At 37.6% G+C, this 25,953-nt stretch overlaps 1 protein-coding gene across 4 annotated transcripts; it reads right to left on the bottom strand.

Annotated features, from left to right (window-relative positions):
* Positions 1-1,387: 1,387 nt before the first annotated feature.
* LOC127169219 (uncharacterized) lies at positions 1,388-25,765 on the bottom strand. Of its 4 annotated transcripts, none has more exons than XM_051116437.1 (6): positions 25,599-25,765; positions 16,749-16,840; positions 13,359-13,552; positions 12,108-12,154; positions 11,391-11,489; positions 1,388-1,949 (listed from the first exon to the last, which is right to left on the bottom strand). In XM_051116437.1, exons 1-6 carry the CDS (start codon positions 25,638-25,640, stop codon positions 1,737-1,739), a joined length of 687 nt encoding a protein of 228 aa, XP_050972394.1. In that variant the 5' UTR covers positions 25,641-25,765; the 3' UTR covers positions 1,388-1,736. The 4 variants fall into 4 exon arrangements, with proteins under 4 accessions (XP_050972394.1, XP_050972396.1, XP_050972393.1 ...); XM_051116439.1 differs by having other exon boundaries at positions 1,788-1,949; positions 12,047-12,154; XM_051116436.1 differs by lacking the exon at positions 1,388-1,949 and adding an exon at positions 1,971-11,030.
* Between the last annotated feature and the right edge of the window lie 188 nt (positions 25,766-25,953).

A 25,953-nucleotide genomic window follows, 5' to 3' on the forward strand; every position in this document is an offset into this window, starting at 1 on the left:
TACAAGCTGTTGTGCATATACAATATCTATAAAGTAGCAAAGATTAAAGTATCAAACCCAAAGAAATACTTATTTAGAAAGTTAAGATTTAGCCACACCTTCCTGAAATGGCTCGGTCAAACACTCCCCTCTAATCTACATCATTGTGTGGGAAGATTTGCATAACACCACCCAAATGTATATGCAAAGAAACGTAACGTTTATTGTCACTGTAATATTGTTGTTGCTGCTGCCATATCTTGGAGACGCTGTGTGTTACTACTTTGACCTTCCAAATGAATACATAACTAGAAATCAGTGGTTACAACAGCTCATTTTACCGAGGATTTTTTCCTGAACCTGGGAGAGTAGCCCACAATGCCGGCTGTGCACAAAGGCTGTTTCTATAAAGTGGGGCAATTCCAACTTTGCAAGGACAGTCTGGTGATTCTGACTCAGAGCCTGTAAGTATGTTTTCATATTTAAAGGATTTGCTACTGATTATTCAAACATGAGTTTTGAGCAGCGTAGAGTAGCTCTTCTTGTTTGCCATTTCTACAAACACAAATGCAGGCATGGTTTTATGTTTATGCAACACAGCACTTAAAAGAAAGTATAAGTCATTATAATCAGTAATTATGTCCCCACTGGATGCAACAAATGCCTCATTTATAATGGCTTTTATTGTTTTTGTGTCATTGCGTCAGGTCACGGCTTCACAACATAGTAAGGAGCGTGTCAAGCGCTTGAGGTATTCAGTCAATGACATCGCACTGGATAGCTGACTAATCAGAGCACACAGCGCTTTTCAAAACAATGAGCTTTGTAAAAATTTACGCGTTTCAGAAAGGTGGTGCAGAGAGGAGCAACAAAAATGTACAGTATGTGGAAATTCATGTGTTTTGCATTACACCAAATACACAAAATATTTTTCAGCAATGTTATATGATCCCTTTAAATATAAACTTTTCCTTAATATTTCCTTAAAAGGTTGTGGATAAGGTTTTGAATAACATTCTCCTCAATGACAATCTTGTATGGCATCTTAATTTTAAATGTATTGCAGTTCTGCAGATTAATGAAAGACAGATTTTATTTGTAATACATATAGACAGATACACTTTATGTACTATGGCAACACTTTATTTTCACTGTCCACATTAGACATACTGGCTATAAGTAACTTTGCAAGTATGTCAACTTATTCTATTAATACAAACTGTAACCTAACAATCTACTATAATGAAAGTTAGTTGACATGTAGTTGCAAAGTTAATTATAGCCAGTCGAAAGTGGATTATCAAAATAAAGTGTTATCAAGACATAAAATTGACAGCATCACAACAAGTATAACTAACAGTTCACAATGTCACCGGTGTTTTAGATTTATACACAACACAAATCAGTGTTCTTTACCCTGATGACCACCAATACTTTTATTGAATAAATATTCGTTTCTCAACAAGGTACAGATGTCGTAGTTACTGACTGCAAGCAATATACAGGCAGAAAACATAAAAATGCAAACATGTATATTATATTCATACTCTGGATTTACAAAATTGTAAACATTTTGTAATTTTGTTAATGATATCATGAAAAAATTATATATGAAAATGGTCGGTGCTTCAAATTGTTTAAACACTGATATAGCTAAATGTGTGTTAATAAAGTGGGACAGCTGTTAAAGTTGAATGGATAGCGTAAATAAGTAGCTATCCAATAAGTAGCTGGAATTAGCCTTGTGTTTGCAGTCTTCACTTGATGGAATGCAGCTGGGAGGTGGCTGGAGTGTCTAGCTCTTGAGAATCATACTCATGGATGAACTGCTCCATGGCCTTGATGCAACGCAGGCCAATGTCTCTCAAGTTTTCACGCAGAGACAGCTGAATTGGCTTCGCCAAAGATGGATCCTTGGCCACCAACATCTTCACAACCATGCCAAATGTATCACAGTCCTGCCGATAAACCTGTATGGATTATTGACAATAAATGCACAAAACATAACACAAAATGGATTAACAATAATAACAGAAATGCTACCACAGATAAACTCTTCTACTGATGCATGTAATGTAAAAACTAAATGTACAGTAATTATATAGTACACATATAATATTTTATATATTTTTTGAGCAATTTCAAACTAACTGAAATATTCTCATTGTTATAGAGATATAAATATACAACTACTCAAAAAAAAAAAGTTTCATGCAGTTCATGGCTCATGAGAAAAAACATTTTTGGATAGTACATTTTCTCAATTTCCTGCTTTATAGAAATATATTTTTCACACTACAAGGTACATGGTCTAATTCATGTAGACTATATATACATAAATATACAATACTGTCTGTGATACTACTAAAGTTTGTTAAAGTATATATATATATATATATATATATATATATATATATATATATATATGTATGTATATATACTGGCCTCCAAAAGTTTGGAAGCGCCCTTGAAAAGTGGGGTTTTGGACAATATTGGCATGAATCCTTTTTAATTTGTGATAATTTTGCACTGATAAGGGACAACACAAACTATGAAGACATATTTTATTACATAAACAGTTTCTACATAGAAAACTTAAATTTTCGATTAATCAAAAAATCCAGCATTAGCAGCTATTACAGCTCTGCATAATCTGGGCCTAAATTTATTGTATTCTAAACTTAATTGGCAATCAGTTGTTGAAGCTATTAAGGTGTGCTGACCCAAAAATCTTTTAAAAACCTGGGCCAAGTTTAAACCAGTAACCAGGCATCACAGCTGGCAAAGGGGCATGTCTGACTTTGACATGTATATATTGCCATTATTATGTGATCAAAATGAAAATTATTATTGCTGTTTTTAAATGATAATATCAAGTTACTTTAATGTATTTGCACCAAAAAATGATAAGGATTCATGCTGATATCATCCAAAATCACACTTTGCCAGGGGGCAACTTTTGGAGGGCAGTGTGTGTGTATATATATATATATATATATATATATATATATAGCCAAGAGTTCAGATGCAAAAGCCATCTGATGTCTTTCTTTAAAAAATGCATTTTTATCAGGCTCAGATGTATAGGTTTTTATGTAAGTACCGGTATTTCTGATGGGCTGAGGCTGGGATTTTAGAGAGTTTGAAGTTTTTGATGGACGTATAATATGTGTCGAGAGCATTCACTCAGTATCATTATCTCATTTTTGACCAAGATGGCTTTTAGGGGGTTTTGCATCTGTCTGAACTGAACTCTTCATACAGTATACATATATATATATATATATATGTATATATATATATATATATACACTGCATTTCCACTGTATTCCATGCCACTTTAAAGAATTCAATGTACAACATACCAAAACTATGCTAAATGTTATAGTACTCCAGATGTTTTCTGTGAACCAGATCTTAAGTTTATAACTTAACAAGATCATCACTGGTTGACATCTCCCCACATTTGCCAGATTTTATTTTCTGAACGTTTATCCTCTAGCTTTCCAGGTTCTTTCTGAAATGGAGGGTTGTTTAACTGTGCCAGTTTCTGTGTTACTGTATGTTACCCTAATGGTTAGTCAAGTCAAGTCAAGTCACCTTTATTTATATACCGATTTAACAATACAGAATTGTGACAAAGCGGCTGTTCAGTATTAGATAGGAAATGGTGCATCAATAATGCAAAAGGGCAACAGTAAACACTCAGTTTTCAGGTAAAGGCAGTTCATCATTGGATTCAATGGTGTCATCATCCAGCTCAGTTCAGTTCAAATAGTATAAAATATTGTTAGCATTCAGTGCTTTTGTGTATGAAAATATACATTTACATATTATGTACTTAATAACTGGTATACTTAATATACTGGTCTGCTAAATTGGAACAAATAATTTTGTACTTACTGCACATTAATTGTGCAGAAGTAGTGCTGAAGTGCAACTAAAGACATATTTATCTTTAGCTGCATATTTAATTGTGCTAAAGTGAAATTATTGCAAACATACTTTAGGTACACTTTAAATATTTTGTATTTAAAGACTGATAATATTTAAAGATCACACAATCCTCATCAATAGTGAAATTAAAACATATTTTAGGCTTAATATTAGCAAATGTGCATTGTGCACAAGTAGTACTCCAAATAAAGCTTAATTACAATTTTTATATCAGTAAGTCTCGAGCGGTATGTCAGTAATTATGTTAATAGACTAGAGCTATACTTTGTAGAAAATAAATGCATTTTAAATCTGGTTCTTTGCTTTTTAGCATTTAGATTTTTCCTCTTGGGCAATTGTTAAGATCTCTTGCACTCAACTACCATTTTTTAAGATGACGATACACAGATTTACATCCACTCTAATCCGGGCCAAGATGTAAATATTTCTCATCTCTCACACTGTCTGAGATTAAGTTGTGGATGTCTGAAAATTTCTTGTGTTTCAATAGTTCCAAAACAGAACTATTCTGCTTTCCAAATAAATTAGATCTCTAAAGCTAGATCTTTCGATGGAGTTGCTCTGGAGTTACAAAGTAAATTTAAAAAATCTGGGCGTTATTTTTAATCCCATTTTGTCATTTGAGCCTTTCGTGCTAAACACTGTAAAAGGTTCATGAAACCCCAGAGTACTTTTTCTAAGATTTTAGCAGAGGTATTTGTGTTGCACATCATAGATGACAATGTTAGCATCCGTTAATTTTAATTTTTGGAGAAAACTGGTTAATTTTGAGCTTTTTTGCGCTATTTTCATTTTAGGGGTTTAAAATCTACAATGTGCTGACGTCACAGTTTGTGACGTGGCAACCGTGGCATATAGAGGGTATGCATGTGACGTCACTGTCAGCTGGAATGGCTGCGGCTCCGCTCACTGAGTGCCAAAAAGACTGAGTGGCAACATTGGTTTCAACACGAATGCTGCGACAGAACACACAAAACACCTCTAAAACCAGAACGAGCTTTGCAATTGACTGTACAAAGAGATTTGACAAGAAACATGACGTATATTTTTACAGACTGCTGAAAGCTACTGAAAAGAGAAGCAAATTAATGCTGCAATTCAAAGAAACAAATGGTCTCCAGGCAGCGAAACATGGATTTGCAGTTATCATTTCATATTAATATGTTGAATTGTGCAGTCAAATCATATCCTATATATTGTATTGTAGTATATCGTATTGCCAAGTCATCAACTAAATATTTACCATCTTAAATTCTGCATAACTGGATGTTTTTAAATAAACACTGACAAAACCTATATACGTTTTTCAGCTGGACGATATGACGATATATATAATATTGATATAAGTGATCACCGGGGTTTAGACCAACCTATTTTGTATTTAAAAAACAAGTTCACAGGCAAATTCGCTTTATTTATTTTCCCCGGCGTCAAAATCAGACACATATAAGTGTTAGAAAACACGATTTCTGGCTGCATCAATATGCATTGACCACTGGATATTTGTGAAGTTGTTAGGAACATCATATCGAGTTCAGTACCCTTTAGTTTAAACTGATTATTGTTTTACTTGCGTTTTCGCATCTTCCCTATTAAATCCATTCACGCTGAAGGCTCTTTTGCCACTCAGTCGGGAAAGTGACGTCAATGCATACCCTCTAAAGTACATCGATGACACGTTGGTGTCTCATAATTATTGAGGCTGCATGTACTTATCCTATGAGAAGACAGTTCGCCTAATTATTTACGACAGCGTGTGTTGATTTGCTATGAGAGACGCCTCAGACTGTGAGATTGCCTATATTAACTGAGACAAACGTTCATGGATTGAAGAAAAGTGTTTTATTATGTATGGAAAGCACATACTCTGTTTCTCCCACTCTCTCTCCCTTACATACAGTTTGCACACACGTTAACATATGCACAAATGGTGTTAGCGATGCTCTGACGATTAACAACTTAATAACTACTTGAGATTTCTCACAAGCGTGTTAACAACGCCCCGTCGTCAATTATTCCTTCTTTAAGTTTTCTTCAGTAAACTCCGAATTCACTGACAGTAGGTCTAAGTAAGGTAGTTGTTGTAGTAATTTTGTTTAGGTTGTTTTGTTTTGTTTTTTACAGTGTAGGGTTAATGTATCTAGAATATGGTCATGCAGAATGAAGTATTAATATTTGCTTTATAAAGACTATTAAACAGAAAATATGCTAGTGGCATGAATGCTAATAAGCAACTAGTTAATAGTGAATAGTGTTCCCTAATTTAAATTATTACCATTATTATTATTATTTATATGTGGAGAAGCAGGCATCTGTGATCAAAGGACTTGAAATCATTACTGCAGTCTGTCTTGTAGTTACTATAGGTAACTATGTGTGTGTTTGAGCTGCTAGCTATTACCAGATCACTTCAAAATAGCACCTACTGCCTCATCCGTGGTAACCATAGAGATGGTGTGTCTCTGTGTGTGCGCTGGGGGGTTAAATTATCACTCCGCATGTATCTGAGTCATCGCATCATGAGCTCTGCTGTGCAGTTTCTTGAAAATAGATGGAATGACTATGATTGCAATGAAAACACTATAATAGAAGTGGATTTAGCTTAGACACCTTGTGTAGCTCACCAAAGACACTAACTTACTTACAGACAATATTCAAAATAACACTACTCTTATGATTTCTGCTGTACTGTATGTTTGCTGTGTAAAGTATATGAGATTTATGTATGAATGTAATATGCAGCTAACTTTCTACAATAGCTAGAATGTACAACCTAAACATATGCATAACGGGCATGTACGGGGGGAGGCTACGTGGTCTGAGTCACTGCCCCTTTTTCCCTTTCCAGTAATGTATTTGTTTGGAGTGGAGAAAAGTGGATTCCAATCCATGCTAAAAGCATTTTTAATCAAATCACTCTGCTGCTACAGATTCACCTATTTATATTTGAGTCTATGGTTTTACTGTATTTCTGCTAATTATTACAAAATGTGCAGGGCAAGGGTGCTTCCAGGACCAGTTTGAAAACCACTGGTTTAGGCCACAGGACGCACATTTCCATGTAGCTTTGTTTTTTTCTGCTATAATCTCTATCACTCTCTGTTGTTTAAATTACTAAAATATAGCTTAATATCACCATATTTCTGGTATTGATTATCAAACTAAATTGACATCATTCACGTTTTAATCTACATCCCCAGGGCAGAGCATTTCATTAGCCCAGGGGTGGCGAACTCCGGTCCTGGAGAGCCACAGCCCTGCAGATTTCAGCTCCAACCCAAATAAAACTTCACCTGCCTGTAGCTTTCTAGTAACCCTTGATTAGCTTGTTCAGGTGTGTTTGATTAGGGTTGAAGCAAAACTCTGCAGGGCCGTGGCTTTCCAGGACCGACGTTCACCACCCCTGCATTAGCTTGTCACTCGCCCCCTACCCTTTCTTTTCTCTTTTTTGCTCTGCTTTTCACAAATTTATCAAACAACTGTGGTAATTCGGAATCATTAAATAAATAGTCATGGCTTCTTCTTGTGTTATTGTCACTTGTACTGCTTGCTACATGTTTAGTATAGACTATATCACCTGACACCTTGGCAAACTTAAAAGTGCTGGTTAATGCACTTAGCTTTCATAATATAGTGACTGTATCTGTTCCATGAACTAACAAAAACAAACAAAAAAAAATGTTGAAGGGTAATAATTTAATTGATGCTCAACAATTAGAAAACAAAACTAGAGGTATTTTGTATTGCATAGAGGCAACGTACTTCCTCCTTCAAAAAAGCCTTACAAACCACTAGATCTACTTACTTTTTGTCTCTTGTAGAAGAAAACAAACAGAGAGGGTGCCCTGGCCCCACTTTGGCAGAAGGGCATTCGGATCTTCAACTATCTCAACAACTGGCTTATATTAGCTCACTCACAAGTTCTGTTGTGCGAGCACAGGGATTTGGTGCTTTGGCACCTCAGCCATCGGGGGCCTAAGGGCAACTGGGAGAAGGTCAAGCTCTTCCCCTACGCACAATCTGGCACCCCGCGACCCAGTCTATGGAACCTGCATGTCTGGGTTCTCGGCGGGACACAGTAGACCTCTATGGCCTTCCCCAGGCCATGGTAGATTGCTAGTGCCCCCTCTACAAGGCAGGCCTACACACTGAAGTGGGATCTGGTAGTTCAACCCTCAGAGATGCTCAGTCGGTGTGGTGTTTTCCTTCCTGCAGGAAAAGTTGGAGCAGAGGCTGTCTCCCTCCACTTTGAAGGTGTACATCGCTGCCATCACGGCCCAACATGATGCAGTGGATGGTCCATCCCTGGGGAAGCATCACCTGATTGTCAGGTTCCTGAGAGGTGCGAGGAGATTAAATCCTCCCAGGTCGCACCTCATCCCTTCTTGGTATTTTTCCGTGGAACTCTTAGGACTATGGAGGGATCACTTTGAGCCACTTGATTCAGTCAAGCTAAAATATCTGTCTCTCAAGACTTTACTCGTGATTGCGCTCAATTCCATCAAGAGGGTGGGGGACCTGCACGCATTCTTGGTCAACTAATCATGCCTAGAGTTTGGGCCGGCTGATTCTCATGTTTTCTTGAGACCCCGGCCAGGTTATGTGCCCTAGGTTCCCAACACTCTTTTTCAAGATCAGGTGGTGAACTTGCAAGTGCTGCTCCTGGAGGAGGCAGACCCGGCTTTTGTGTTGTTATGTTCCGTTCGCACCTTGCACATTTACGTGGAACACACCCAGTGCTTCAGACACTCCGAGCAGTTCTTTGTCTGCTTTGGAGGTCAGTAGAAGGGGAATGCTCTCTCCAAACAGTGGCTCATTGGGTGGTGGATGCCATTACCATGGCATACCAGTGCCAAGGTGAGCTGTGCCCCCTGGGAGTGAGGGCTTGGAGTGTTGGCTCCTCCTGGGCGTCAGCGCACGGCACCCACTCTTGCAGACATATGCAGAGCTGCGGGCTGGGTGACACCTAACACCTTCGCAAAACTTTACAATCTTTGCGTGGAGCCCTCCCGTGTGATGGGTAACATCAGGTAATCTGTGGGAGGCTGGCTCGGTGTCGGCTTGCATTCCCCTTGGATCCGTGCGCTTTCTCCTAGTTGTTCTCTCTCGGTGAACTCTGGGTTCTCTGTTGACCCTGACACCCCTGGTGGGCCCATTATCTGGCTTACAGGGCATTGGGAAGGTTATGTATTGAGCTTCATTTGTCCTGACACGCTTTCCTGTCAGCATTTGTACCTCAATTACATAACACAGTTCAGGTTGTGGTGTTTTCTATAGGGACCCCATGATGTCAGCTGACGCAATGTTGAATGTGACTGACTGAAAGGAAACATCTTGGTTACGTATGTAACCCTCGTTCCCTAAAGGAGGGAATGGAGATGTTATGTCTATCATGCCACAATCTTGAACCACGCTGAATGCTGAGATGCCTCTTTGGTCTCCTCAGCACAAACCTGAATGAGTGGATGCACGCCGCCATTTTATATACCCGTATGTACGGGGCAGTGGCTTAGCATGAAAATTCCACTCACCAATTCTCATTGGCCTTTTCTTCTTAAGCTCAGAGGTTATTGGGCTCCCAAGTGAGACCCCATGACCTTCAGGGAACGAGGGTTACATGCGTAACCGAGATGTTCTCTGATAAAGTAGTCCACACATGAGGTACAGTCTTTCCCGCCTGAGCTCACTATCTGTAATGTGGGTACACCTACGCACAGCAAATGCTATTCATATGGTAATAATCCATGTGAGCCATGCAAATCTGTAAATGCCCACATCAGGGGCAGATTTAGTGAATTGGGGGCCCCAGGCAAAATATTAGGAATGGGGCCCTATACATTTGCACACATTTGCAACCTTGAGGTTCCTTATTGTTGTGATTGGGTTGCTGCACAATGCACTCTTAAAAATAAAGGTGCATCACTATGCCATAGAATAACCTTTTTTTGTCTAAATGGTTCCATAAAGAATCCTTAACATCTGAAGAAACTTTCTGTTTCACAAAAGGTTCTTTGTGGAGAAAGAAGGTTTTTTCGATTTAAAAAAGAGATGGTTCTTTAAAGAGCCTTTAAGTGAATGGTTCTTTATGGAACCAAAAATGGTTCTTCAGTGGCATCTCTTTGAAGAGCCTTTTAAAGCGCCTTTATTTTTTTATAGAGTGTGGTGCCCCATAGTTGTGTCCAGTGTTTCTACATTTTTCATTTTACATTTCATAATTTTTCTTTCTTTCATGTTGTAGACCACAAAATAGCAATTGATTAACAGTTGAGATACAGGTTTTCACAAAAAACAAATTCTTAAATGATAAACCTTACAATTCAGCCTTTAAACCATTTTTAAGTAATGGGATGAGCCAGAAGTATAAATGATTATAATTTAAAATGGGGTTCTGTGGGTGGATTTTTAAATTGGTCTGAACAAAAAGTATAGATGGGATCATTGAAAATGCACATTCAATCTCTGCCAGTAGGAGGCACATTTAGAACATCAGAAATATAGTGATTTCCCCTGTAACGCCTGTAAACAAAGAAGCACTCCACTCATCGATGATTATAACGTGCTTAACAATAATTAGTTTCTCTGATATAAAATTTTAGAGGTTCCCTCATGTCTGATGGGACTCTAAAGGCTGAGTCTGCAAGTCTCTGGATTTCCAGAGCCTTTTCTGTCCACCAAGAGTTCTTTAACTCTCTGGACCTTCTTTCCCTTCTCTGGACATCCTCCTTGGGTCTAGCGTGAGCCGCCCTTTAGGCCTTGCTACACATCATTTTGCCAGGCATGAAATGCCTATATTTTTTGGAGATAAGTTGTTTTGTCTCTGTGCCATTCTAATTTAACCACTCCTATCGTTTCCCTGAATAGTTTTGCAGGTAACGAGGAAATGGGGACTTTACAGTTAAACTAAATAAGTGTTGCAGTGAGCAGACTAGAATAGAAAACACTAGAATAGTTCTGTTGATAGTGGTAAAACATGATTTATGTTTGGGCAGAAATAACACTGAATGATTATTATATGCCTCTTTCAGAGAATGGTATGGGGGAGTGAGGAAGAAAGTGTGTGGACAGTGAATACTTCGAATGGGACTGATCGTTTTCTTCATCAATAGCAAAAAAACAAACAAACAAACAAACAAACAAACAAACAAACAAACAAACAAACACACACACAAAAAACCTTCAGATTATACATTCATGTCTCTGTAAGTTACAAAAACCACACATGAAAACCCACAGTACACATTATAGTGGCTCTTGGAAACAATGTGGTAGCCTTTCTAAAGGACCAAACTGTCTATGAAATTAATTATACTAAGTACTCAAAAACAGGACTGGCAACTGTGTTCTGTTGCATGTGTGCTTTTCTTATTGTTATTGGTAACATCCAATATCAATCTGCCTTTAATTATTATACTGTGTAAACTGATCCTTCACACAACAAACAGAGACAAATTTACCTCCTCTATCTGCTCTTGTTTCTTCTGTATAGCTCTGCTTCGTGCCCCAGCACAGGTCACAGATGAGAGAGCATCTCTGTTGCTGGAGTTCTGTGACACCTGTGGAGATCACCACAAAAGGCATAATCAATCTTTCAATCTAAAACTTTAACTTTAAATTTGAAAAAAAAAAAATAATAAAAGTAATGCTCAGTAATGTTCTAACAGTTGCAATCAGTCTTAAAGTTGTTTACAGACTTTATATACTCAAGACAGAATTTATAGTTTTGCACAGACAAGAACAGTGATTGTGTCACAATAGTTAATTTTTTTTTGGTGTTTCAAATTCAATTGTTCCTTCACGTTGATTCTTGCTCCGTCTTGTCCGTGTATGATACAGTGTTCCTACTATCCAGCTTTGCCTGTGTTATGATGCTGTTTTTGCTTTTGCCTGAATAAACTCAGTGCTGTAAATGGACCGCACTGTAGTTGTCAGCTACTTCTATGTTATGGTGTGGAACGAGCAAACACAGACAAGCAGTGTGATAAAAACAAGGTTCTATGGCTATTGGACTAAGCATCAGCACTCTTGGCATTTTGCTCAATCAATCATATTAAACACACACACACACACACACAAATTACATATTTTATAATAGAGTTTAACTTATACTGACCCAAAACATTCCTTTGAGAATAATCATAATGATACAAAGCAAGGAGTTTCTGGTCTCTTACTGTGAATGACAGTGATGATCTGTCTCCAGAGGATAGCCTAGGAATGTCTATAAAAAGGACAAGACAAAGAGGAAACAGACACAGAAATTAGAGTGAGGTTTCTTTAAGAAAATCTGTGTAGTGTCATTTGTAAAATCTGCCTCACAACATTTATGTTTTCGTGATATTTTCTGGTGGTGTGCCTATATGCTTACATGAATATAAACATGACCAGTCTCTCTTACTCTCTCTCCACTCTCACATACATACAAGAACACCTTCAGCTCTCTGACACACACACGCACACACACACACACACACACACACATTTCTCATTATATCTCTCTTTTAAGCAACACATACACAAAAGCAGTGAGTCACCAAGCACATAACTGTGAGATGGAGGGGGAGGAAAATCTTTTCAACTTGCCACATCTGATTTTTAGCCAACTAAAAAAAAAAAAAAAAAAAAAAAAAACACGCACGCACGCATATCTGCATGCACATGCATAATTGAGAATTAAAATGAGAATTCCTGAATTTTAATTGAGGTGATAAACAGGATGCAGAATTGTCATTTAAATGTGACGATTTAAGGCAGCAGAACAAGACTGAAAGACACTCATATGCTATATGTGCATTTTTAAAAAGCAGATTTCATTAATCAGTATGAATTACCCATAAATGTCATAAATCATGCACACAGGTCTTTGGGCCACATATCTGTTCTAACAGGTTGTTTTGTGCACAGCAGGGAAAACAATGGTAAATGCAAATAATTATATATAACCATATATAGCATAGCAAAATTTGCATTACTGTCTTTTCAGATATTATGCACCAAAATGGACCCCCTGGATTCTTTTTCAGTTATCATTATCTAATTATTCAAGGAAAAATGTTCCCTCAGAAAATGCCAAACATGCTATACATAAAATATGTGAAATATTATTACAATTTATTAGTTTTATTGTGGAGCAGAAAATGCATTTGAAATTGAATAATGGAGGAGAACAAAATATTATTTTGGATTTTTATTTTATTTAATTTCTACGATTATTTGATTAAATGATTACTGAGTGAACATTAAGTGAAATTTTGTAAAGGTGCAATTAGGAAAATGCAGAATTCTCATGGAGTGACAGTGAAATGTGTAAACTGACACTGCCACCTAGTGTTAAGAGGCAGTCTAATCATGAACTGCAAAAAATTCAGTTCAACCCAATCTGCAACAAAAATGCTAACATACAGATATAGCACAATACAACTAACCTGTGCTGCTGGGTTTGGTATGTGCTGTGGGGCTATTCTTGTTCAGGCCTTTGTCGAACTGCTGGTTGGGAGGAGAAGAGGCTCTGGTCTTACGACTTAGCTTTAGGCTGGACCACTGACCTGTATGATGCCTCTGGTACCTCAGTGCAAAATTTGGGCGCCGTAAAAAACGTTCCTCCATAGTCCTGAAAAACCTGAAATTAAGAAAATAGGAAATTTGTCATAATACATTTAATCATAAGAAACTGAACAGACAATATAACAAACCACAACTAGATTACATGCAGGTAACAGTTATATGCAAGTAAGTCTGACTAAACATTTTAATACAGAACCTTAACAAGCACCAAAATAAATGTACCTATTTAATTAACCAAATCCAATTAGCAATCAAATTAGGCTTCCTCACAATGTCTAGTCATTTTGGAATTGTTTTAAACTCAGGTTGCTAACAGTTATATATTAACAGCTATTTATTACCTTCCATCTACACAGGTTTTTTTTTTTTTTTTTTTTTTTTTTCCATGGACACGCATCCCAGAGCCTGTGCTTAAAAAGTATACAAATTTTTATTTTTCAAAAAAAAAAAAAATGGCTGATCATTTCGCTAGATAAGACCCTCTTCCTCAGCTGGGATCATTTAGAGCCTTTGAAGCTGCATTTAAACTGCATTTTCAAAATCGGGGCACCAATGAAGTCCACTACATGGAGAGAAATCCTGATATGTTTTCATCAAAAACCATAATTTTTTACGACTGAAGACAGAAAGACATGAACATCTTGGATGACAAGGGGGTGAGTACATTATTTGTAAATTGTTGTTCTGGAAGTGGATTTCTCCTTTAACCCATTCCAGTGTCCTAACACTTGATATGAGATGATTCCTGCTGTTTAAGCTTAAGGGGTTCATTAGAATGTTGCTTTGCACAAAGCTGTTCTCCATTTGTTTGTTGATTTGTCTATTTGTTCAAATCATTCATTCATTTATTCATTTTCATAGCTAACTTTTGATGACTGCTGTAAAGTTTAATGGTGGGGTCCCACTCTGGCTGTCACAGTGGAGAAAAGCTTGGTACATTTTGACAGTGTCTTGGTTGACAATCAAAAACAAATGTCATCAGATAAGTCTGCTCGGACAACTGCCAGGCAACTCTTAGAGGGCAATAAGAATACCCCAAAAGTCTCCTGGAAAGTAGAGACTCAGTGGTCCACATGTGGTTTCTTATGACCAAACTGGCCTTCTTGAAGCACATTGTTAAGGTTTAAATTGTGACTGCTACAAAAAAATCAGTAGCAGTGGTAATAATTTAGTGGTTGTTATGGGGGGGCCCCCAAATTAATGTGTTGTGTGTTTTCATCACACATTCGTCACTTAAGGTATAGCTTCTTATACCTGTCCCCAAAAACTGTACATGTCGACTCAGACTCGAGTCCCAAATTTGAGGACTTGTGACTTGACTTGACATAATAAAGAAAAACTTGTGACTCGACTTTGACAACAATGACTCGAGACTTGACTTGGACTTGAGCCCTGTGACTCAGCAAGTCTTTATGACTTACCTTATATTTAATAATAATAATTTAAAAAAAAAACGTTTCTGATCAGTAGGCTGGTTACTGAAGCATATGATCACACTGGTATGATTAGCGCAGCTTTTGGCACTGAGACAAAGACACTAAGTGAGCACTTCTTAGTGTTTTCATCCACATAGTGTTTACAATATTTAAACTTTTAGACATTTAAAATGCACATAATCACTATAAACCAATTATAAGAAGAAGAAGAAGAAGATTAAGAAGAAACTCTGAATGTATACTGAAACAGCAGTAGCCTAATAATAGGCTAAATCTTTCAAACATAATTAGATTTTTTTTTTTCTCATCAAAAGCTTGTATGTAGCCTACATATAAAGTTCACTCTATTCTTCCGGTTTACCAGCCACTCACTTTCATGTCTTTCAGAAGAAATGGATGAATTCACGCACTGTATATCTGACAGGTTACTGCTTGGTAACGCACATATAGCTCCTAAACCAAGCCATCAACTCTGATCATTATGAACTTGTTTAAAGCACAAAAAGTATTCACTTATATTCACATATATGTGTTTATCTGAATAGCTACAGTTTTACAGTGAATAATTTTGCATGCCACATTTCTTAAACCCTGAACGATGTGGACATGTTCAGTTTGGCTACTTGTGGCCAAGAGACATTTAACTTGTAAATTCAACATATTAACTCATCCCCTAAAATTATTACAATATTAAAATTTTATTTTGAATGAGGAATAACAACTAAAATAGATTATAACTGATACTGCGTTCCTCTCCATGACAGCATGACATTTAAATAATTTATTATGAATATTTGTTGAAGGAATAGCCTATATAAGAACATAAAATAATATGGAAGATAGACAAAAGACAGTTTTGAGTCGGTTAAGTACAAGCATATGGTTAACAGTGTCAAAGGCTGAACTAAGATCGAAGAGGATGAGAATCGACAGAGAGCCAGAATCAGAAGCTAATAATAAGTCATTAAGGACTTTAACCAAAGCTGTTTCAGCAGTTTCTTAAACCCAGATTGGAGGGGCTCAAACAGATTATTACTATTAAACTTCATGCAATCGAGACATAACAACACACCCTAAAATTTTAGCTGTAAATGGAAGATATGGAACTGGACAAAAGTTGCAGCAGTTTTAAGTGCTGTTGGCACAACACCAACGGACAAGGAGTCATTTATTAATGTATTTTTGTGTTATCGTTAAGACTTTCTTTAACTGGTCCACCTTTACGAAAAAGTTTATTCAAGTGTGCTATTTACTTCTTTTAAGCTAAAAATACTTTCAGTATACTTTTATGTACTTCAGATATGTGCTTTATATACTTCTCAGAAATATACTTAAAATGACATTTATGTATACTTTATGTATACTTAGAAAAAGTCAAAGTATTTGAGATGTACTTGTGCTCTGAGAATCCGTGTTTTCATTGTTATACGCTAGGGGCGCTATTTCACATCTTCTGTACAGAATTTCCAAAACACGAGTGAAGAAGAATCCACTTCCACCAAGCGGCAACCTCCCGGTCTCCCTCTTGAAGCCAACACGGAAGTGACTAAAACTGCAATTCATCGACTGGCCGCTAGAGACTGGCTGCAAAAGGGTGTCAATCCCATAGACTTCCCATGGTAAAATGCCCAACTTCACAGCAGAAGAAAATATGTTTACAGCCTGGTTCAAAAAGTCGTTTGAGTTTTTTTGAGTTTGAGCTAAACTCTGGAGGGCAGCAGCAGGGTTTGGACACCCCTGGTTTGCACATTCCCAGACATGTATTCAGCCTTAGCCTTGATTTTTATTTACTTATTTTTTTGAACATAATCTTACCGTGGACGCAGGTTTTTCCCCTCAAACCTTGGCCGATATGGGCGGGTGTATCGTAAGGGACTTCTCATTCTCTGGATATGTCTTTTCTTGTTCTAAAAAACATAAAATAAATAAATAAAAAAAAGCTGTTTTAAATAACATTCAGAATCAGAAATGCAACTGATGATCATGAACTGAAGTATGCTAGTTTCAAAAATGCAGCCTTAGTTAACCTGATAAGTCAGCACTCTAAACAAACAAACAAAAAAAAAGTATAATATGTTTGAAATAATTGTTGGATAAACAAGTAAGCACAAAACCACACTAAGGTAGATACATTAAGACATTAACATTAAACTCTGCTACTTATTTCACGAACATGTGTTTTAATGTAATTTCACACAGTATCTGGCATTGATTTGCACTCTAATTCCTAAAGCCTGTGATCATCATAAAAAATTCTGTAGGGCCTCTGGATGCAGCATCAGTGGCTGAAACAAAGAGATGCCACCAGAATCCATCCAAATCATTCATAACTATGTTTGGAAACGTAAGATTGATGGGAAAACTACAACACATACACTTCATATTTATTCAGAGAAATAAGTATTCTCAGAGACATTTGTAGTACAGCATCTTACACAAATTCAACTGATAGGTATTAATAAATACACGGCAGTTTAATACACATTTCCATCATGTTTGGACCATGTGTGTTCAGAACATTACCAAAGGTATTCTGGTGATGGTTTTGAAATTGAGTAATGCATTAGTATTACCCTGCTGAGAAAAAAAAAAAAGCAGGGTAAGCAGGGGTGCTCAAACTCGGTCCTGGAGGGCCGGTGTCCTGCAGAGTTTAGCTCCAACCCCAATTAGACACACCTGAACCAGCTAATGAAGCTCTTACTAGAAACTCCCCGGCAGGTGTGTTGAGGCAATCTAAACTCTGCAGGACACTGGCCCTCCAGGACAGAGTTTGGGCACCCCTGGTATTAACAGTGTGCTTTAGATTATGCAAATAAGATTGACAGGGGAAAAGAAGGGTGAGCCACACTGTGTGACCATTTTGTCGCCAGCAGCCAGTCACAGCACTGGAATGGAGAAGCATCACATTGCAAATGATTAAATGAAAACAAAATAAATGCATAAATGATTTTTTAATCATTTTAATCATTTATGGTTGAAATTTTAAATATTTATTTAATTTATTTTCTTGTTATGTTATTTTATATTTTTGATTAATAGAAAATAAAGAGGCTATCTCATATCTGATATCTCACAAATCATGACAAAAAAAAAAAAAAAAAAAACTGACAAACCTCCTCCAATTTGTATAATTTCTATTTATTAATCAACTCACCAGTCCATGACTTTTCCCACCAGAGTAAACAGTACTCTGGACCAGGGGTGGCGAACATGCATAGTTTTGCTTTAACCCTAATCAAACGCACCTGAACAAGCTAATCAAGGTCTGAAGGGTTACTAGAAAGCAACAGGCAGGTGAGTTTTTATTAGGGTTGGAGCTGAACTCTGCAGAGCTGCGGCTCTCCAGGACCGGAGTTCACCACCCCTGCTCTGGACCATTGCTACAGTACACAGCTGAAGGCTAACCCAGTCACAATTACAGCTGTTAATACATGGACTGATGTGCACTAGCAAACTTGCAGAGTTCCTTGGAGGCCACAGATATGAATATCTTTAAGGACACTACAGAAAGTATTAATGATTACACAGAGCCTGTCAGAGATTACAGCAACTGGTGCACTTTTATCTGTGATTCCTCCAGACTAGTTTGTGTTTTTCCAAACCAAAATCCCTGGTTTAATGCGAATATACACATAAAGATTAAAAAAGTCAGGAAATAGGGAAAAAGTACAAGTGGGCCTGATATGAGCTATAAACATCCATCCATCAGATGAAAAAAGGGCATATCCCAAACTTGAAATCTTTGATCTGCAAAATAACAATCTGCCACTAGCTACGGGGAGAGCACACACAAGTCACAGCCTTACTAGACAGTCTCAACAGTGTCTATGCTAGATTTAACAGATTGAAAAGAGCCACTGTCTCAAAATCCCCCTGTAACACCAGGGGCACTGCAGGTGATACAAGTACTGAAACAGGTAAATCCCCGCAAGTGGGACCTGATGGTGTTTCCCCAAAAGTCCTGAAGACCTGCGCTGAACAACTGGCTGGTGTGTATACACACATCTTTAATGTGTCTCTTACACAAGCAATAGTACCACACTCATTTAAGTCCTTCATTATCATACCGTTCCATAATAAACCAGACCCTAAATCACAGGGGTGCTCAACCCTGGTCCTGGAGATCGACTTTCCTGCAGAGTTCAGCTCCAACCCTGACCAACACACCTGAACCAGCTCATTAGGATCTCAAGGAGCACTTGATAATTAAAGACAGGTTTGTTTGATTGGGGTCGGAACTAAAGTCTTCAGGGAAGTCGATCTCCAGGAACAGGGTTGGGCACCCCTGCACTAAATGAATTTAGGCCAGTGGCACTTACGCAGGTTGCTATAAAGTGCCTAAAGAAACTGGACATGAGCTGTGGCTGCGATCAACTCTTGGGTTTCAGCTCACGTATATGAGTTTCATACATAGCCTGAACTTGCGTATATTGCATATAATGACAGCATTTTGTTCATTTAGGGGCCGTTACTACACAACGTTTTCAGCCAAAAACTGGAAACTTTTTATCCATTTTGCCTGTTACTTTACATGACGTGTGTTTTGTGGACTGAAAACACATCATTTTCAAAGTGCAAGTTTTTGAAAATGCCATTGTTATCCTTTCTGTCTAAACACCCAATACAGAAATCTTTGAAAACAGTGACATCATGGGCATGCGTAGTACATGTTAGGTATGTAGACATGCGGAGTATGGCCCTGTCCCAAATGGCACCCTAAACCCTCATGGTCTTCCTCTGAGTCTGCACATTCGTGATGTAATGGCGCTTTGATTGTCGGGTACAAGTCTGCTCGGAGCTCGCACAAGTGTGGGCTCAGCAGAAGTGCGCATCGAGGGCGCATAGCGGCCACAAAGGGGGTACTCAGGAGCACCCTTCTGAGCGCTAAAATGATGAATGGGACACCCTATGGTCTTGTGGACTTAACAGACATTGTAAGTCCGTAAGACCGCAAATGCACATGAAGTGTTCCATTTGGGAAAGGGCCTATGTGTCAATTTTACTTCCCTACAGGTACTGTTTACTTACAAGGTGACAGCGCCAACTACTCACCTGGCATACGTAATACAGCGTTTTTGGCAGTTACAGCATTTTTCAAGTATGTATAACTGCAGACCGGAGATCTCCAAATGGGGGTGGGAACTCTAAAAGTGGGCATACCCTCAAAATGGGGCGGGGTCTCGTCGCGCAAAGACTTTCACCATTGGCTCTGGCTTCAGCCAGTTGTTATTGATTTACATTTCAAAATAAAACTTTATAAATTAAACATTGTTTCTGTTTGTTTTAAAATAAAGCTAAATATGCTACATAAATAAATATGCTCAGTGAGAGCAGAGCTCAAAGCTTGTGGCCAGTGGTGTTTGGACTGGAGTTAGAGCCTCTGCTTAATGATGTAAACGGGAATCACCCACGAGCTGTCCCAGCGCAGCTCAGGGGAAAGGTTTTACTCTATCGCTTTGTTTAAAGAAACGGGGACAACCTGGGACTTGAAATTCACAGGGTAGGAGGATGTAGTGAGGATGTAGTGATGCTGAGTGTAACTAAAAAGGTCCCATTGTTCGGTGAGGTCCGTTTGTGGAGTTTACAGAACAGCCGTCAATCTTATATCGCATAATCTTATTAACTGTTTATCCACCACGCTATTCAGCCCCAATCCCACTGTGCAGTCAATTTCACTGGTTAAGGTTAGGGTCAGGTGTGGGGTAGGTTTAGTGGTTAGCATTGTTTGTAGCATAGTGTAGGAAATCAACACAACCAATAAAACCTTTAGAATCAGCTGTGGGGCAGAGTTTGCGCTGAAGTGGAATGGGGGGAATATTTGCGCATGCGTGTCATGTGCCCGTACGTCAATGGGAGGAAGCCACACCATATTTTAGAGCTCCCACCCCGTTTCGGAGTTCCCGCCCCCATTTGGAGATCTCCAGGCTGCACTTATTCCATTTTTTGGCAGTTGTGTATACTTGAATTTTTTTGTAAAAATGCAAGAGGGAAACTTCTATCTAGGCATCTAGAAAGTGCACAACATAAAGCCCTGTTTAACTGTGATGACAGAGGACAGAATTAAACAATCAAACTTCTGCTTACACTTTAGGCCTGTGGCTGCATTAAGCCAATATTACTGTTGATTTCGATGTTGGCTTCCAAGGATCATAAAATAGAAGATATGAGGTAAAACTATTCCTTCAACTTCTTCGCCTTCACATCATTCCTCCCTGATACCAGAGTCAGCACAAAATTCAGAATCTGTTTCAGAATTCAGTCTTTACTGTTTCTGAATTCCAGTACATGTTTGATAAAATGTTGAATCATAATAATCCAGGTGAAAGATGCTGTTCCCCAGGCTTGTGTAGCACGGATGCATGCTCCAAAACGGACAAGCAAATTACACTTTGGGATTTAAGTGTGCGTCCAAACATTACACACACAAATATGTCAAAGTGGCTGTCTTGAAGAGTATTCACTTAAACTCAGTTTATGTCTTGGATAAAATCCAATGTGTCAACATAATCTCATGAAAGTCTGTGTCAACACCCCCCGTCTGTGGGGTAAAAGGCCCCCCTTGCCACTTCATACATTTATAAGATTTTTAAACAAAATAAACAACTTTTTATGTAATATTTTTACTCAAAATCTGTTGCTCCATAAATGTTTAATACACTTTGGGCACAGTGAAAAGCACATTTTCACCCTATATATATATGTATATATATAAACCTAAAACCGATAAATATACTGGATCAATAAGCAGTATCAGTAAAAGTATTACCATTGCTAAAAACTTCATTTGAACAACTTTAAAGGTGATTTTCTCAATTTTTTTGTTTTTTGTTTTTGTTTTTGTTTTGTTTTTTGCACAAATTTCAAAGCCTCTTTTAAATGATTAAAACTATGGTTTACATGTATATCTTAAAGTTAAGATTACTTTGATCATGCAAACTACACTACAGCATGTTATAGTGTACAACGGGGCTAAACACACACCTTAAGAAAAAATATGCTGTTCACTGCACCTAAAATGTATAATTGCATTTTAAACCACCATGTTTATTCTCAAGTGTCAGAAATTTTTGAGAGATTTCCCGTGTTCACAGTCGGGACTCTGGTTGAAAATCTGTTGGTGTGTGGTGTGCTGTCTTTGTCACATCATGGCACACCACACACTATAAGAGCAAAATGGTTAAATCTAGGATTTTTTGACCTCATGTTTGTGGTCTCTCATATTCTGAAGATCTTAGAAGACTTTAAAAATCTTTCAGTGTGTACCCAGCATAAGTGTGCACCCAGCATTGCTGCTGCCTGCAATCACATTAGGGACAAATTTGCACATGCATTTTGAAAAGCAAATGTTTTGAAAAGTGCTACGCCATGTTTTGTGCCATCTGGTAGTTTAGAGGAAAATGATATTAAAGGCACCTTTTACCCGGGGGCGCCTTCAGCCCCGTTGTACCTTATGCATGTGTGGGACAGAGGGGATCATGGCCGCATCATTCACATCAGAGTATGCTGCCCACTTTAATATACATACAATTTTATGTAATTGTTTGCAATTACAAGTTTAACATGTTCTTTTTTTTTTCTTTTTTTTTAAGTAAGATCAGTTTTCCTTGGGGCTGTGATATATATATTAAATATGTTTTATATTTAAAATATAAACAGCCCCTACAGCACCACATGTTCGCTCATCCAAAATGAAACTCCAGCATATTCAGTTGTCAAACATTACTGAAACTTCAAACAAGACTGGCTTCTATGGTCAGACGAAGCAACAAAAAAAGAAAAGAAAACAAAACAAAACAAAAAAGAGTTATTTGGTAGCAAACCCACCATAGGTTTGGTGCAAACAATGATAAAAATAATTGGGTGCCAATAATTGTGGCCAGTCTGAACTAGAGAAAAACATTTATTTCATAATGACATTTCCCCTCCACTTTCCATTTACTTTACTTCATTGACAGGTTAGAAAGACCAAAATAAAAACCAATGCAGAATTTACAAATAATACATATAATATATACAAATAAATCTGACTTAACATAATTGCAGTCTAATACGCACATTTGTAATAAATACACTACCAGTCAAAAGTTTTTGAACAGTAAGTTTTTTTTTTTTTTTTTTTTTTAAAAGTCTCTTCCAAGACTTCTCTCTCTCTCTCTCTCTATATATATATATATATATATACACACACACACACAGTGCCCTCCATAAGTATTGGAACAGTAAAGACAAAATTGCAAAATTTACATTTTATTATTAGCTGTTTCAACACATACATGTTTTAGCAAATAAAAAGGACAGCACTTTTAGAGTTAATCCCACTATTTGATGTGACCAGAAGTATTGGGACAGCTGAACTTAAGGCAGATGTAAAAGATTAAAAGCTATTATTTAGTTGCAGATCCCTTGAGTGCAATCACAGAAGTGAGTCTGCTACCCATAGACATCAGCAGACTCTTGGCTTTGAAATGCTTTTCCCAGCCTTTAATGCAGCCAATTACAACTGTTGCTTGTTTTGGCGAGTCTCTGCCTTTAGTCTCCACTTCAGCTGGTGAGATTCATGTTCAATTGGATTTAAATCTAGAGATTGATTTGGGTATTCTAAGACTTTACATTTTTTTACCCTGATAAACATTAAACATATTAATTTTCTTGAATACTGGTAGCCAAGATGGTTTTGTACCCTTCCAAATTCATTCTGCTGCTGCCATCATACATTAATTCATGATGAAAATTGAGAGGGCCTGTTCCAGAGACAGCCATGCATGCCCACGCCATGACACCACCTCCACCATGCTTTACAGATGAGGTTGTGTGCTTAAAATCATTTGCACTTCCCTTTTTCTCTCCACACTTTTGATTTTCCATCACTTAGATAAAGGTTCATCTTAGTCTCATCTGTCCATAGAACTCTGTTCCAAAACTCTACTGGCTTTTGCAAACTCTAATCTTGCCTTTCTATTGTTGGTGCTGGTCAAAGGTTTGTATCTTGCTGTGTAGCTTCAGTAATTCTATGTCAAAGTCTCCTGTGGACAGTAGATTGTCAGAGCATCAGCCCAGCTTTCTGGAGGTGGTTGGTGATTTTACAGACATGAATTTTAGGGTTCATTTTCACAGCTTTTGTGATGTGCCTGTCATCAACTCCTGTTGTTTTTCTCAGCTGATCAGGTCGTTGTTGGCTGCTGGTGGTCTCCAAACTCTTGATTTCTCCATGCCCTTTGTTTTTTCTATAGCTCTAATTGACATCCTCTTTTCTTTTAGCAATCAAATTTCTTGCTTTTCTCTCAGAGTCAGCTCCCTCGTCTTCATCCTGGTTTGTGTGTCGTCATTGAATGCAACACTCAGAATGCAAAAGCAATGGATATAACTGATACGACACATTCCTTGCTTTTAATATCGGAACAAATAATGCAACAGGACACAGCTGATCACTCAGAACGACCAGTGAGGCAACTTATGCTCACTTCATAGTGGATAGTGGAATGAACTCTAAAAGTGCTAATCATCTTAGTTGGTAAAACATGTGTGTTGAAACACCCAATAATAAAATGTGACATTCAAAATTTTGTCTCATATTCATCTTTTAATCATATTTACAGATTTCTTGACTCCACAGCAAACAGAGCAATTTTGTCTTTATTGCTCCAGTACTTATGGATTTTTTTAATTTTTTTTTAGCAGCAGATCAGAATATTAGAATGATTTCTGAAGGATCATGTGACTGGAGTAATGATGCTAAAAAAAAAGTTTTAAAATCACAGGAATAAATTACATTTTAAAATATATTCTAGAGAACAGTTATTTTAAGTAGTAAAAATATTTCAACATTTCAAACATTTTACTGTGTTTGCTGCACTTTGAATCAAATAAATGCAGGCTTGGTGAGTAGAAAAGACCTCTTAATAAACAATAAAAATCGTACTGTTCAAAAACGTTTGACTGGTGGTGTATTTTAATCCAGTATTTCTGGAGTCTGTTCTCAGAGCGCAGATTACTATGGACTGTGACCTAAAACCAGCTGCAGGGCCATGATACTCAAAGCACGTTTGTGGGCTCCGCCTATGGTCTAGTCATGACCCTGATAACAACAGGCTCTATTTTGTTTTTTAAGCAGTGACATTAAGCACACTTTTGATGTTTATTTTTATTGTTCGCTGGAAGATAAACAGGAAGGAATACTGAAGTGTATTAGATCTGCTTTCCACGCGCAGCGCTCATAAATGTAAAACGTATGAAGAGTTCAGATGCAAAAGCCTCTAAATCCATCTGACGTATTTCTTTAAAATGAGCATTTCTTTCTGGCTACTTTGTATAGGTTTCTATGTAAGTACTGTCACTTCTGATTGGGCTGAGGCTGGAATTTAGCGAGTTTGTAAAAGTATTTGATGGACGTGTACTATGTGTCAGGAGCATTCACTCAGTATCATTATCTCATTTTTGACCGAGATGACTTTTAGCTGGTTTTGCATCTGAACTCTTCGTATGTCAGTATAAAACAGTTTAGATAACACAAACTACTAAAACATTAACTAACGTTCTGTTTCTGTGTGGTGTCGTTTTTTGCCAATTCAGAGACTATGCAGTCACATTCTGAACCCTAGAACAGATGAATACAACAGAGCTTGCAACGTGCTACTGGTGTTACAGTGCGTAATAAATCATCCATACCGTTTTACTGCAGCGAACGGAATCCTCTGTTCGCGTGTCCATCCTGTCTTAAGTTATCTCAGTCAGTTTATCGAATATAGTGTTATTATAACACAAACACGAGCTCCGCGAACATCTGAAGGATTTTTTAACTACACTTTCACTTTCGCTTTCTATTTTTGTTGTCGCCGCTATCACAAGTCATATCGACAGTTATAAAGCTGACATACTCGTAATTTCTCTTTCAGGGCAAACAGGTTTGTTTTTCAGCTTTCCTTTACATCCTTTGAAACAGGCCAAATATTTAATGAAACGTTCCGCTTGTGTTTTAAACAAACTAACAAAGAAACAAAAACATAATAATTTATATTTTCTC

Source organism: Labeo rohita, chromosome 8 (genome assembly GCF_022985175.1).
Source record: "Labeo rohita strain BAU-BD-2019 chromosome 8, IGBB_LRoh.1.0, whole genome shotgun sequence".
Classification (NCBI taxonomy): domain Eukaryota; kingdom Metazoa; phylum Chordata; class Actinopteri; order Cypriniformes; family Cyprinidae; genus Labeo; species Labeo rohita.